The sequence below is a fragment of the Equus caballus genome, chromosome 12 (genome assembly GCF_041296265.1).
Source record: "Equus caballus isolate H_3958 breed thoroughbred chromosome 12, TB-T2T, whole genome shotgun sequence".
NCBI lineage: Eukaryota > Metazoa > Chordata > Mammalia > Perissodactyla > Equidae > Equus > Equus caballus.
The window spans coordinates 49,097,437-49,109,946 of NC_091695.1; the positions used below are offsets into that span (position 1 = coordinate 49,097,437).

The 12,510-nt window shown below is 66.0% G+C and overlaps 2 protein-coding genes and 1 long non-coding RNA gene across 19 annotated transcripts; 2 read left to right on the forward strand and 1 right to left on the reverse strand.

Annotated features, from left to right (window-relative positions):
* The first annotated feature begins 93 nt into the window (after positions 1–93).
* CRACR2B (calcium release activated channel regulator 2B) lies at positions 94–6,336 on the forward strand. 10 transcript variants are annotated; one of them, XM_070230319.1, is made up of 12 exons: positions 109–243; positions 705–790; positions 1,894–1,986; positions 2,901–3,091; positions 3,171–3,282; positions 3,712–3,886; positions 4,343–4,489; positions 4,634–4,724; positions 4,880–4,972; positions 5,162–5,328; positions 5,562–5,633; positions 5,890–6,336. In XM_070230319.1, exons 4-12 carry the CDS (start codon positions 2,927–2,929, stop codon positions 6,062–6,064), a joined length of 1,197 nt encoding a protein of 398 aa, XP_070086420.1. In that variant the 5' UTR covers positions 109–243; positions 705–790; positions 1,894–1,986; positions 2,901–2,926; the 3' UTR covers positions 6,065–6,336. The 10 variants fall into 10 exon arrangements, with proteins under 10 accessions (XP_005598455.1, XP_005598453.1, XP_070086420.1 ...); XM_005598398.4 differs by lacking the exon at positions 1,894–1,986 and having other exon boundaries at positions 94–243; positions 5,840–6,336; XM_005598396.4 differs by lacking the exon at positions 1,894–1,986 and having other exon boundaries at positions 95–243.
* LOC138916771 (uncharacterized) lies at positions 3,623–4,421 on the reverse strand. Its single transcript, XR_011424179.1, has 2 exons — positions 4,284–4,421; positions 3,623–4,033 (listed from the first exon to the last, which is right to left on the reverse strand). It is a non-coding gene; the product is annotated as an uncharacterized lncRNA (long non-coding RNA).
* Positions 6,337–7,377: 1,041 nt separating the features above from the next.
* Positions 7,378–12,444, forward strand: CD151 (CD151 molecule). 8 transcript variants are annotated; one of them, XM_023654802.2, is made up of 9 exons: positions 7,378–7,532; positions 8,490–8,548; positions 9,472–9,562; positions 9,728–9,919; positions 10,347–10,421; positions 10,859–10,963; positions 11,082–11,240; positions 11,383–11,469; positions 11,561–12,444. In XM_023654802.2, exons 3-9 carry the CDS (start codon positions 9,479–9,481, stop codon positions 11,618–11,620), a joined length of 762 nt encoding a protein of 253 aa, XP_023510570.1. In that variant the 5' UTR covers positions 7,378–7,532; positions 8,490–8,548; positions 9,472–9,478; the 3' UTR covers positions 11,621–12,444. The 8 variants fall into 8 exon arrangements, with proteins under 8 accessions (XP_023510570.1, XP_023510568.1, XP_070086431.1 ...); XM_023654800.2 differs by having other exon boundaries at positions 7,398–7,532; positions 9,427–9,562; XM_070230330.1 differs by having other exon boundaries at positions 7,412–7,532; positions 9,408–9,562.
* Positions 12,445–12,510: the final 66 nt, after the last annotated feature.

Consider the following 12,510-nt stretch of genomic DNA (forward strand, 5'->3'; position numbering starts at 1 on the left):
GACCAAGCTCCTGGATAAATAAAAGCTAAGAAATATTTACCGAAGGTGGCATCTGCACCTCCACTCCATGGTGACACAGGGGGCGTGGGGCCAAGTTCAGGGTTGGACAGCTGCAGAGGGTGAGGCTGCTCAGCTGAGCACTGTCGACCTGGGAGCCTCGGGGGCCCGCTCCACTTTGGACATTTCGCCCAAGGCTCTGGGAGGTTCAGGTCTCCACTTGTCATCACAAACCTCACTGGCCAGGTGCGTACACCTTGTTCCTCTGTCCCTTTCCCCTCCACAGGGTACCCACCCTCCTGCCAATACACAGGAGAGGTCTGGAATGTTAGGCGGGGCGAGGTCTGAGCTAAAGGGGGCTGCACCTTGTTCTGGGGGAGACGTGGTTTCCCGAAAGCGTCCTCTGCCCTGGGCAGTCTGAGGGGATCTGGCCAGCCCTCTTTGGTGACCACAAGGGCCCATGGGGTGAGGGGTGCTGGTGTGGAGCTGGGCACTTGGCTGGCTGTCTGGAGCTCTTAATCCTGCCCGGTTCAGCCCCCACCTGCCTCCTCCCTCCAAGGCGTGGGGCAGCCCCCAGCCAACAATAACGGTGGTAGTGGGACTGCAGGACTGGGCGAGCCGGCTGGGCAGGTCCCAGGTGTGTGTGTGCCAGGGGCCGCCCCCCTCGCCGTCTCAAGGTCTTGTCCTATAGGCCCGACCTGTTCTAGTTCAGCAGGATCCCAGGCCCCTGGAAAGGCAGAGGTTTCCAGTCCCCAGCGCTGCCGAGGTGGCACTGTGAGGCCAGCCCCTCCAGGTGGGTGCAGGGGCCAGGCTGAGCTGGGAAGCGGGACCCTTGGGAAGAGGGACCCTTGGGAAGAGGGTAGGATTTTCTCCCCCAACAGGAAGGTCACACACAGGCCTTCCCCGGTGGAACCATCGGGGCTGTGCCCCCGAAGGAGTGCTGGGGGCGCCTGCGAGGTGAGGACCTCCTGCCTCCCCCACTCACTCACCTCACAGGTGCACAGGCATTTATGCTGTTGATTTAATTAAATACCATTTTCTAGTATATTACATGTTTATTGTTTTAAAATGGGAAAAATCCAAACGGGAAAAGGATAAGGAAGAAAGTAAAGTCACCCCACTCAGAGAGAACCACTAAAAATATTTTGGTCTATTTCCTGCTTGGCTTTTTCCTACACACACTTTTTGGCGCCTTAAATCCGGATCCTCAGGACAGCACCCCTCTTTGCTGTGGCCCTGCTCAGGAAGGGTCCCCCGTTCCCCGGGGTCATCTCTGCCCCATCGTGCGCTTGGGCTCTGCCAGGAGAGAGACTCGGGCCTCGGGGTCGGGGGGCCAGGCGGGTGTGGGGCCAGAGCTGGCCGCCCCGGCAGCGCCGAGAGGCGGGGACACGGTGACAGCAGCAGCCGCGGCTCCGCCCGGGGCCGGCCCACGCCGGGGGCTCGGTGCCTGCAGGGCAGCGAGAACCGCTCCTGCACGCGCCCCCGGCCCGCCGCCTTTCCGGGAGGAGCGGCCGTGCGTGCGGCAGGTGCAGCGGCACAACTCGCAGGTAGGCGCCTCGCGGGTCCGCCGCCCGCGGCCCCGGCCCTCCCGCCCGCCGCAGGGCACGCCGAGCCCCGCGCGCGTCTCGGTCGGGGACTCCGGGGCCCCTCGGGGCACGCGGCGGCGGGGCAGGGGCGGGCTCGGCCCCCAGGGCCCTCGACGGGGCGGCTCACCGGCCCGGCGGCCCTTCCTCTCTGCTCCCGGGCCCGGCGGCAGCGCAGCTTCCGGCTGGGATGGACCTCGGCTCCGGTGGAGCCCGCCAGCCGCCAGTGGCGCGGCGCAGCCGCCCGGGTGAAAGGACAGCATGAGGGGGGGAGATGACTCTGGCTCGGGTATCCCCTCTCGCCCTTCTTCAGAGCTGCTCTCTTAGGAGATCTGCCCCACCCCCCAGTACTGGTGGGGAGGGAATAACAGTCCTGGACTGAGAGGAGAGGACCCCAGAGTCCCAGGTGTGTGTGAGGGTGCCGCGGCGCTGGGGGTTAGCTCTGGGAAATCCCGGGCCAGGGCACTGTGGGAAGGACAGGTGGCTCTGATTAGGGGGCGGGGCACCCCGGTGGGAAGGGAGGCCACGAGGAGGTTCCGGGACTTGGAGGGGGTTAGTCTGGTGGAGGGGAGGGGCTCTAGTGCTAGCGGGAGTGGCTGTTAAGCCTGACAAGGGCCTTGGAAGGCACCAGAGCTGGACCCTGCACCTGCACTCCTGGGGCCAGGGGCCCGGTGGGAGGGGTTGTGGGGGTGGGGAGGTGGAGGGGGAGGAGCGTCCCTCGCCTGCCAGGTAGTTGAAGGTGAGAGCCACTGAGGCCCAGACTCTAAGGCTGAGGACTTAGCTGGAATTGGCTAAGTGCTCCTAGCGGCCCAGCCTGGGCAGCATGGGTCGCCAGGTCCCCAACTCCAGGACCTGCTCAGCTCCTCCCCCGTGGACCACTCCCTCACCCAAGCCCTCTCCCCTCAGCTGCCAGGAGCCCCCTCATCCTCATTGTCCATCACGAGGTCTTTTACAGCTATTCCGATAACTCAGATCACCCCCTTCGCACATTCATCCTCTCCTGCACTGGCTCCCTCCTGGGTCCCAGCCTCTAGCATCCTGGGCAGCCCCCACAGGCCCTGAGCCTGCATCACCCCATGGTGACACCTGTGCCTGCAGCACTACCCCCATGCGGGCCATACCATCCCCAGCTGCCCCTCCTCTCTGGACCTCCGCCCTGCCTTCTGCCACCTTCCATCCTGGTGCAGGTCTGCTCATTCCTGGCTCTGTACCGCCCAGCTCAGCCCTCAGACACCCTCACATCTCACCCTCTCGCTGCTTTCCCTTCCCCTCTCTCTTTCTGAGCTCCGCTCAGGCCCTGATTCCTCCTTGGCTTCACAGCACCCCACGGCCGAGACCCCAACTCCATGGCCAGCCCTGGGAAGCCCGGGGCTGGGGAGGCCCAGGAGGAGGAGGGAGAGGAAGAGGGAGGTTCCGTGGAGCCACAGGCAGAGATGCTGCAGCAGGCCCAGGAGCTGTTTCTGCTATGTGACAAGGAAGCCAAGGGCTTCATCACCCGGAATGACCTGCAGGTGAGTCCTCCACCCCCAGAGACTGCTCTGGCCAGGGACTGACCTCGGCTACTCAGCCCTGCCATTCTTGCCCGGCCAGGGCCTGCAGAGCGACCTGCCGCTCACACCCGAACAGCTAGAGGCTGTGTTTGAAAGTCTGGACCAGGCCCGCACAGGCTTCCTCACCGCTCGGGAGTTCTGCCTTGGCCTGGGTGAGCCTGGCCCCTGAGCCCCCCTCTGCCGCCCTACACCACCCCACCCCTGAGACCCTCCACCGGTGCATGTGGGACACCGTGAGGCTCACAGCCCACACAGATGGCAGCCTGCGCCACTCCATCACCTGGGTCTGTACTCACAGGCGCCACGGGGAGCCCCTCAGCTGCTGTGGCTTGTGCGGAGTTGACCCTCCTGCTTCCCCACCTGCTCTCCTGTGCCAAACCCAGATGGGGCTGGGAGCCAGGCATGCCTCATTCTGGCCGGAGCCCGGCTGTCACCTCCCATTCCCAGGCCAAGAATCGGACCAGAATAAGGAAGAAAAACAGGAAACTGGGCTCAGAGAAAGGGCAGGATATGTTTGTGGGGGGATGGGGGAGAGCTGGGTAACCAACAGCCCTCCTAATCTCTCCCTCCCACGCCTGCAGGGAAGTTCGTGGGGGTGGAGTCGGCTCAGGGTGCACAGCCCACCATGGCTCCCGAAGAAACCTTTGAGTCTGGCTGGTCAGAAGTGCAAGGCACCGAGGGCTCTCTGGAGGACGAGGAGGAGGAGAGATTCTGGGCTGAGCTGGAGCAGCTGGGGGTGGCCCGGGTCCTGGGCGAGTGAGTCTGTGCTGGCCCCGCTCCCAGCTCCCTCGTCTGTTATCTGTCTCCCTCTGCATGCTGCCTGTCCACGTCGCCAGCTGTCTGTTCCTGCGCAGGGTCTCTAGGCCAAGTCTGGCCCAGTCGTTCCCTCTCAGCTGCGACTACCTGGGAGGAGCCGGGCGTGATTTCCCGCAGAATTTGCATTTCAGGAGGCAGCAGTCAGGGCTGCGGGGAGGAGGGGCGGCACCCGGCACATGGCCACGTACAAACGGGCATAGCCCCGGATACACACGACACCTGGCTGCCCCGCGCGCGCACAAACCCCAGCAGGGGCGGAAGCACCACGAGAGAGATGCCTTGCATGCAGCAAAGGCTCCTGGCTTGTCCAGGACTGCAGGAGTCTCCTGAGGCTTACCCTTCGGGGTGGGGTAGGGAACCCTCACTTCTGCTTTAGCCCCTGCCCGCTCCCTCCAGGCAGTGGGCGGTGCGGACGCTCTGGACCCGGCTGCAGCGCGAGCGACCCGAGCTGCTGGGCGCCTTCGAGGATGTTCTGATGCGCGCGTCGGCCTGCCTGGAAGAGGCAGCTCGAGAGCGGGACGGCCTGGAGCAGGCGCTGCGGCGGTGAGGGCCAGGGGCCGGGACGGGGCCTGGGGGCCGGGTGGGAGGCCCCGGGAGACGGAGGAGGCGGGGCTAGGGCCTGTAGTACCGGCAGGTTCTAAACCGCTGTCTTCCCCCGCCCTCCCCCGGGGCCCCGGTCTCCTGAAGGCGGGAAAGCGAGCACGAGAGGGAGGTGCGCTGTCTGTACGAGGAGATGGAGCAGCAGCTTCGCGAGCAGAGCCGGCGCCTGCGGAGTCAGGTGGGCGCGCGGCCCCGCCCCCCGCGCGCGGCCCAATCGCAGTCGCGCGTGTCTCCCTGGCTCCGCCTTCTCCGAATTGGTCCCACCCTGGTCCCATCCCCCGCCCCTGCCCCTCCGGAGCTGGCGGAGGCTCAGGTGCCCCTCGCGCGTCCCAGGATCTCCCCCGGGAGGAGCAGAGAGGCCGCCTGGAGCTAGAGCTGCAGAGCCGCGAGCAGGAACTGGAACGCGCGGGCCTGCGGCAGCGGGAGGTGAGCGGCCGCCGGCCCGCCCCAGCCCACAACCCCATCCCCACCGTCACGCGTGCACTCCCTTTATCCTTGAGGTCCCCTGGGCCTCAATGTCCCCAGCTCCGAAATTGTTGGGGATCAGGGGCAAACACAGCAGCCCGGGGAAGAGGAAAGGTCCTCTTTAGCCTCGATCCCCCCACACCTATCCAGTTGGAACAGCAGCTGCAGGCCCGGGCCACCGAGCAGCTGGAGGCGCAGGAGCAGAACGCCCAGCTGTGGCGGGCCAACGAGGCGCTGCGCACCCAGCTGGAGGGGGCGCAGGAGCAGCTCCGCAGACTGGAGGGCGATGTGCAGAGTCGCCAGGAGCAAACCCAACGGTGCCTGGAGGGCGGGGCTGGGGTGGGCCCTCAGGGGCGGGTTCCGGGGAGGGGGTGGAGCCGGGGGGCGTGGCGGAGTCGGGGTCGCACTTGGGGTTCAGGTCTGGGCCGCTTCCATGCCTGTCCCATGTCTCGGCCCACCCTCAGGGTCTGCGTGGGATAGGGTCCTCTGGGGGTCATGGGGCACCCGAGGGAGCCTCCCTTGCATCCAGGTCACCACCTACCTCCCGCAGAGACATGGTCGTGGTCTCAAGGAACATGCAGAAAGAGAAGCACAGCCTCCTGAGGCAACTGGAGCTCCTCAGGTGCGGTCAGGCCCAGGCCAGGGGGGAAGGGGCTCAGCGCATCTCAGCTAGGGAGCTCCTAGCTCCCAGACATTCCTGACCATCGCCCCATCCCACTTCGAGGAAGTCCTTCCTTGAGTCTGCCCTCCATCCTCATACTGTAGCCCCAGACAGATACCTCTCTTCTGGTCTGAAGGAGAACCAGAGTCCCCACGTTCCCCACCCAGGAATGCTGCCCCTTGAGGCCTCTCAGAGCCCTTGGACTCCTCTTCCCCAGGGAGCTGAACACGCGGCTACGAGACGAGAGAGATGCCTGTGAGGCCAGGCGGCTGGGCAGTGGCCGCAGGAAGGCTCTGGCCACGGCCCGCCTGCCAGGGCCGACCTGCTGTTGCTGCTGCTGCTGGGCTCGCCCCCCCAGACGTGGCTCTGGCCACCTTCCCAGCGCCCGCTGACCAGCCCAGAGTGACTCATTGGGCGTTACTGGAGGAGCTGCCCCTTGAAGGTGACTTGTCATGGCTGGGGCCTGCCCATCCAGGATGTGGGCTCTACCCAGTGGACTGCCTGGCCTGCCTGCCTGCAGGCATGAAGGAACTAACCCCAGGGGTGGTCAGGGTCTCATGTGCCCCCATGCTGGTCCTCATCCTGTCCCACTGTCCCTATCCCATCAAACCTATGTCTGTCCAGCAGAAAAGCCCCCTCCTCCAAATAAAGTCCACTGACTGCACTGTGGATGCCTCAGCCTCCTGTGTGCGGGAGCCACAGCACTTGCGTGGTACATGCATGAAGCGTCCATGGTACACATGTGGCATGTGCGTGGTACATGCATGGTACAGGTCCACAGCCCCGTGGTGCTGGTGCTGTGGGTGTCTCCCGTCCTGCCCCCAAGCCCTCACCATCCATCAAAGTTGAAGCCTCAGGGGCCCTCTGCAAGGATGAGGAGGGGACTGAGGCCGATGGTCTCGCCAGGAAGGCCCAGGCAGGGTCTCCTGCCCACTCCTGGCCTCCATCGGCTCCTCTCTCCCCATTCCAGTCCTTGCACAGCCCTGGGGGGGCCAGCTCAGTCCCTGGAGTCTGGTGGTCCTGAGAGGAGCCTCCTGGGGTGGGCCTGAAGTTGCCTCCCATGCCCTTCCACCCCACCTGGGGGAGCTGCCCGCTGGAGCCACAGGCAGGGAGCTGGGGACCACTGCTGCCCACTGTCCAAGGAGAGATGCTCCAACTGATCCTCAGACTCAGACGGCCCCCCGTCTGGCTGGGGATGAGCCTGGTGGGCTAGGAGTCCCTCTGACTCCTTACTCCCACTCTCAGCTTCCCAGTCCAGCTGATCAGCAGGCTCTGCTCTTTCTCCCTCATCCCTTCCCCCACTCCCAGGCCCGATGCCCTCCAGACTGGACTCCCTCTCGCAGGGACCCTAGGGTTCCCTCCACACTGCACCAGAGAGGCCCTCCTCCTGCATCTGACTGTTCGTCCAGATCCTCACCCCAGGCCGGCATCTGTTCTGTCGACCCCTGTAGCCTCCGGTGGTTCCTGGGTTGGGGAAGAGAGAGGGGAGTTGCGCCGGGGTGGGCGCGGTCTTGGACACAGTCCAGCGTCTCTGCCGGGTTGGCCGCCGCCTCCCGGCTCCTCCGTCGCCCGCGGGTGTGCGCCCCCGGCTGCAGTCCGCTCGGCCCCCGCAGTCCCTGGTGGACCCGCGGCGCCGGCCCCAGCCAGTGTCCCGCCCCGCGCAACGAGCCCTGCCTGCCAGGACCTGCCCGCGGCCGCTGGCTGGGGCGGGGCCTGCGGGCAGGCGGGCGGGCCGGGCCGGCCCGGGGCGGGGCGGGGGGCGGCCCGCGCTTCTCCCTCGCAGGCCCCGCGCCGGCCGCGCATTCCCGGCGCTCAGAGCCGCCGCCCCCGCCGCCGCCCGCCGACTCCGACGCGTGGCCGGTGAGTGCGCCGCTGGCCGCGGGGGCTCAGTGCCCCGAGCCCTGCGCTGTCCGGCCCGAGGGCCCGGCTGCGGGCGCCGGGAGGGCCGGGAGGCCGGGCGGCCGGATGGGGAGCAGGCGAGGGTCAGGCGCTTCCCCTCCTGGGCCTTCGGACAGGCCTGGCGGCCCCTTCAGACCAGAGGCTCCCCACTCCTTGTCCCCGGACACCGGTCCCCTCCCTCCGCCGCAGGCCCGCCCACCGTCCGGGTGCAAGTGGGCGGGCCGTCGGCCTCGGCCGCGTTGAGGGGCGGCGGCGGCGACTTCATTGCGGCGGCGCGGGGATTCCTCCCCGGGCCTGACCGGAGCGGGGTCCGGGTCCCCTCCTTGGGCGCGGGCCGGCCTGGGGCCCGGTGGAGTTGCAGGCGCTGGAGCGGGGCAGCTCTGTCCCAGGCCGCGGAAACTATTTCTGGCCGCCCTTTCCCCGGGGAATCACATCCGCCAGGCGCACCCGGAACGAGGGGCCCCTCCTCAGCCGGCAGCTGGTGCGCGGCCGTGGGGGCTGATGTGTGTCCGGAACTAGCCTCCCCAGAAACCTGGGACCTCAGATCAGGCCCAGGGGCAAGTCGGTGGGGTGTGGGCTCACAGCCTCCAGCTCCGTGTAGGGTCTGCAGCCACTCCTGCTTGGTGGGGGAAGGGGCAGTGGCAGGTCTGGCTAAGACCGCGGGTGGGGTGCCTGGAGAAGGCGTGTGGTCCATCCCAGGATCCAACTTTCCAGCAATGTCTTCTGTCCTGCCCCGCCCTGGCCCAGACCAAAATACCGGGCCTGGCCGCTCCCCTCTCTGCGGCTGGGGGTGGACACTGCCTGCTGTGGAAGCCCAGCTCGGGTCCATGGCCTGGGGCAGCCACAAGGAGGGGTGGCAGGAGCCTATCCGGCCCATTTGGCGTGGGCCAGACCTGTGGCCTGTCCCTGCTCTTCTAGCGGAGTCTCCTGGGGAACTTCCGTCCACCTGTTCTACAGAGGAGCTGCCTGCCTGCCAGGTGAGGGCGGGGTGGGGTGGGTACAAGTCCAGCTCTGGGTGGCTCTGTGCCTGTCTGGAAACGTGGCTCCAGGTGCTGAACTGCCGTCAGTGCCCCACGGGCTGCCCCGCCCTCCCCAGTGCAGACGCCTCACCACAGAGCCGGGAGGGTGGCCCTGGGTGCCTCTGGGAGGAGCACAGCCTGTAGCTGCACTTCTCGCTGGCAGTGGTGTGGCTGTCCGCTTTCCGGTGATGGGGACCAATGAGGGAAGAACTCGCAGGTCTAGGGAGTGTGTGTCTGCCAGCCCTGCCTGCCCAGCACCCCCCATTCTCCCTACCCTGGCTGGGAGGAAGGAAGGAAGCCCTACTCTTTAACAGAAGCCTGAGGGGCTTCCCTAGGGCCACATGGCTGGCTATTGATGGGCAGACCAGTCTGCCTCCAAGTGGCCTCTTCCCCTGCAGTAGCCGGGAGGTTCCTGCCAGCCTGTGACGTGGGGCCCGGGGAATGCTGGGGGGGCGGGGGGCAGGCGGGGCCTGCATGACCTCACCTCCAGGTGCCTGCTGGGCTTCCTACCCTGGCTGCCAGCAGGGGTGAGTCAGCCAGTGATGGCTGGGGGTCCTCCATGCTCCTCATGACGTGGGCTCTGGTCAGGGAAGCCAGGCCCTCTGGCCTTCCAGGGCCTGGCCTTCAGCTTGGCTGTGGGCCCCAGACGTCTGCCCTGGCTGCAGTGGGGGTGGGGGCTCCTGAGCTGCCCTCCCAGGAAGTGTCCTGGTTCCCATGGACATTCTCCCAAGGCCTTCACCCAAGGCAGGCGGTTGGCTGGACCCCAAGTCCCTGGGCCGGCCTGGGCATCTGTGTCCCCTCCTGCTGTCCCCACCAGTGTCTTGCTGTCCTCCCAGTCCAGGCCTGGTGTTGTGGGCTATCTGACCTCCCCCGCCTCCCAGCCCCAGGATGGGTGAGTTCAACGAGAAGAAGACGACATGTGGCACCGTCTGCCTCAAGTACCTGCTCTTCACCTTCAACTGCTGCTTCTGGGTGAGCAGCGGGCACGCCCGCCCATCCCATCCCGTCATCTGCGGCTCTCTACCTATCGTCTCCTCCCTCCCATCCCTGGTCCGTGAAAGGAGCCCTGGCCTGGGGGCTCAGCCCTGTCTCTCAGACCTGGGGCCAGATGTGGTGACCAGTGTGCACTGCCCACAGCTGGCCGGTCTGGCGGTTATGGCAGTGGGCATCTGGACACTGGCCCTCAAGAGCGACTACATCAGTCTGCTGGCCTCAGGCACCTACCTGGCCACAGCCTACATCCTGGTGGTGGCTGGCGTTGTTGTCATGGTGACCGGTGTCCTGGGCTGCTGCGCCACCTTCAAGGAGCGGCGGAACCTGCTGCGCCTGGTCAGCGGGGCTTGGCCAGCACTGGGGGTGGGGGTGGGGATGGGGGCTACTGGGGCAGGGGCTCCCCACCAGGCTGCCTGGTGCTTGCTCTGGGGCCCTGATAGGAAAAGAACAGGACAATAGGGGTTGAGTGTGACACTGCAGAATAGCCTTTGCTGTGTTCACCTGGGGGGTGTCCCTTCCCACCTGCCCAGCCCTGGGAGTCCCCCCATCCCAGTGGGCCAGCTGAGGGAAGACACCAGCTCTGAGAGAAAGCATCAGGGGGCCTGGCTGTGCCCCAGCCTCCACCTGCTGCCTGGAGCCCTACTCTGTGGCCACTTGGGAGCTGAGGGTGGGGGCTCCGCTCTGTTGTGCCTGGACACTACCAGTCGTTGCGGAATGGGGGTGTCTGTGTCCCACCCTGCCTCATCGAGTCCCTGCCCCCCAGTACTTCATCCTGCTCCTCATCATCTTTCTGCTGGAGATCATTGCTGGCGTCCTGGCCTACGTGTACTACCAGCAGGTGAGGGCCCAGACAGGCCCCGTGGGGACACGGACACAAGCACACATGGACAGGCACATGCACAGGCAGGGTGTGCACATACAAGGATACATGTATATACACTGGAAAGGACATAGACACGCACATACAGGGACATGCACATCCACACACAACCCCCTTGTACTCCAGAGCTGACCATTGTGCCACTAGGCCCTGGAGGTGGGGGCTGGGTCACAGGAAGGGTGGACTGCAGGGTTGGGCAACCTGCCTGCAGCACCCAAGCTGCAGGTGCCCCCAAGCGGGGGCAGGTGTCCATGGGATCTGGAGCTCCCTCCCTGCCCTGCCCCTCCTGGTGGCCACTGGGTGCCTCTCCTGGCCCAACCGTGCCTGCCCCTGCTCTGCCCCACCTTGGAGGGTCTCAGACTTTGTGGCTGAAAGTGTCCCCACCTCACCCCCAGCTGAACGCAGAGCTCAAGGAGAACCTGAAGGACACCATGACCAAGCGGTACCACCAGAAGGGCCACGAGGGCGTGACCAGTGCGGTGGACAAGCTGCAGCAGGAGGTTGGTGGCTGGCACAGGGAGGGGTGTGCATGCCTCTGTGGGCCTCCCCAGACCTGTCCTGTCCCCACTGCAGGGGTGGGTAGTGTGGGGGCTCAGCCTGGCTGTGTTCCCGCTGCAGTTCCACTGCTGTGGCAGCAACAACTCCCAGGACTGGCGGGACAGTGAATGGATCCGCTCGGGCGAGGCAGGTGGCCGTGTGGTCCCAGACAGCTGCTGCAAGACTGTGGTGGCCGGCTGCGGGCAGCGGGACCACGCCTCCAACATCTACAAGGTGGAGGTAGGCTGGCAGGAACCTGGGGCTCCGGAGCCCCCAGATGCTGGGGGCTGGTGTGGCTACACCCCAAGGGAGGCTGGGGCTGTGGCCATGGGGGGGGCTGGAGGACTTGCCAGCCTTCAGCGCCCCACCCCCACCCTGCCAGGGCGGCTGCATCAGCAAGCTGGAGACCTTCATCCAGGAGCACCTGAGGATCATCGGGGCTGTGGGCATCGGCATCGCCTGTGTGCAGGTGTGGGCAGGAGGGCAGGGTGCTGTGGGGGGGTGCAGGGACGTGAGGCGACTGGTGGCCGTGGCCCACTCATGCCAGCTCTGCGCCACAGGTCTTTGGTATGATCTTCACGTGCTGCCTGTACAAGAGCCTGAAGCTGGAGCACTACTGACCTGCGCTGTGCTGGCCCTCCGCGCACGCTGCAGCTTCTCACCACCGCCCGTGTGACTACTGAGCTGACACTACTGATGGCCAGGGAGCTGGGGTCCCGGGGGCCCCGCCCTCACCCCTTTGCCAGGGACATTGTGTTCTCATGCCTCTACCCACCCCGCCACCGTGACCTCTGGGGACCCGCACTCCCAGAAGGAGCTTCCAGTGCCTTCTGCTGCACACCAAAGTCTTGAGGCCTGAGGTAGGCCCCCCCCCCCCGTGGTGAGGAGGGGCTGCAATTCTGCCTGTCCGCTGTCTGGGTGTGGCTGGTGGGGTGGAGCCACTGGGTTCTGAGAATAAAGCGCCCCCCACCCACAGGCCAGCTTCTTTGGGGTGGGGTCAGGAGGCCGTGGGGTACTCCCTAATGCCTCTGCTCAGTTGGAGGGGCTGGTTTGGGGGTGAGTTGGACAGAACTAGGCTGGGCCACCCTAGGGTGCTCCCAGCTGCCTGGATACACCCCCAATGGTGGCCAAGGGAAGGCCGGGAGGGGCAGGTGCAGATGTGTCTGCCACCAGGACAGTCCCACTCAGTAACTTGAGGCCTCTCCCTGAGGCTCCTCCCCCATTCTGTGCCTCTGCTGCTGCCCCTGCTCCTGGCCACCCTGCTCCCTGAGCCCCCGTTTCTCCCGCTGCTCTCAGCACTGTGTAAAAGGCCACATACTCACATGCTCACTGTCTCCCCTTCCCCGGGGCAGGGGCTTTGTGGGTTTTATTCACTGCTGTGTTACAAATGCCTAGAACTGCTCCTGCCACTTAACAGGTGCTCAATAAACGTTTGTGGAACAGACGAGTGAACTCTACGTCAGTGAGAGATGGTCCTGGTGCTTGGGGCCCTCCCATCCAGCAGGGTGGG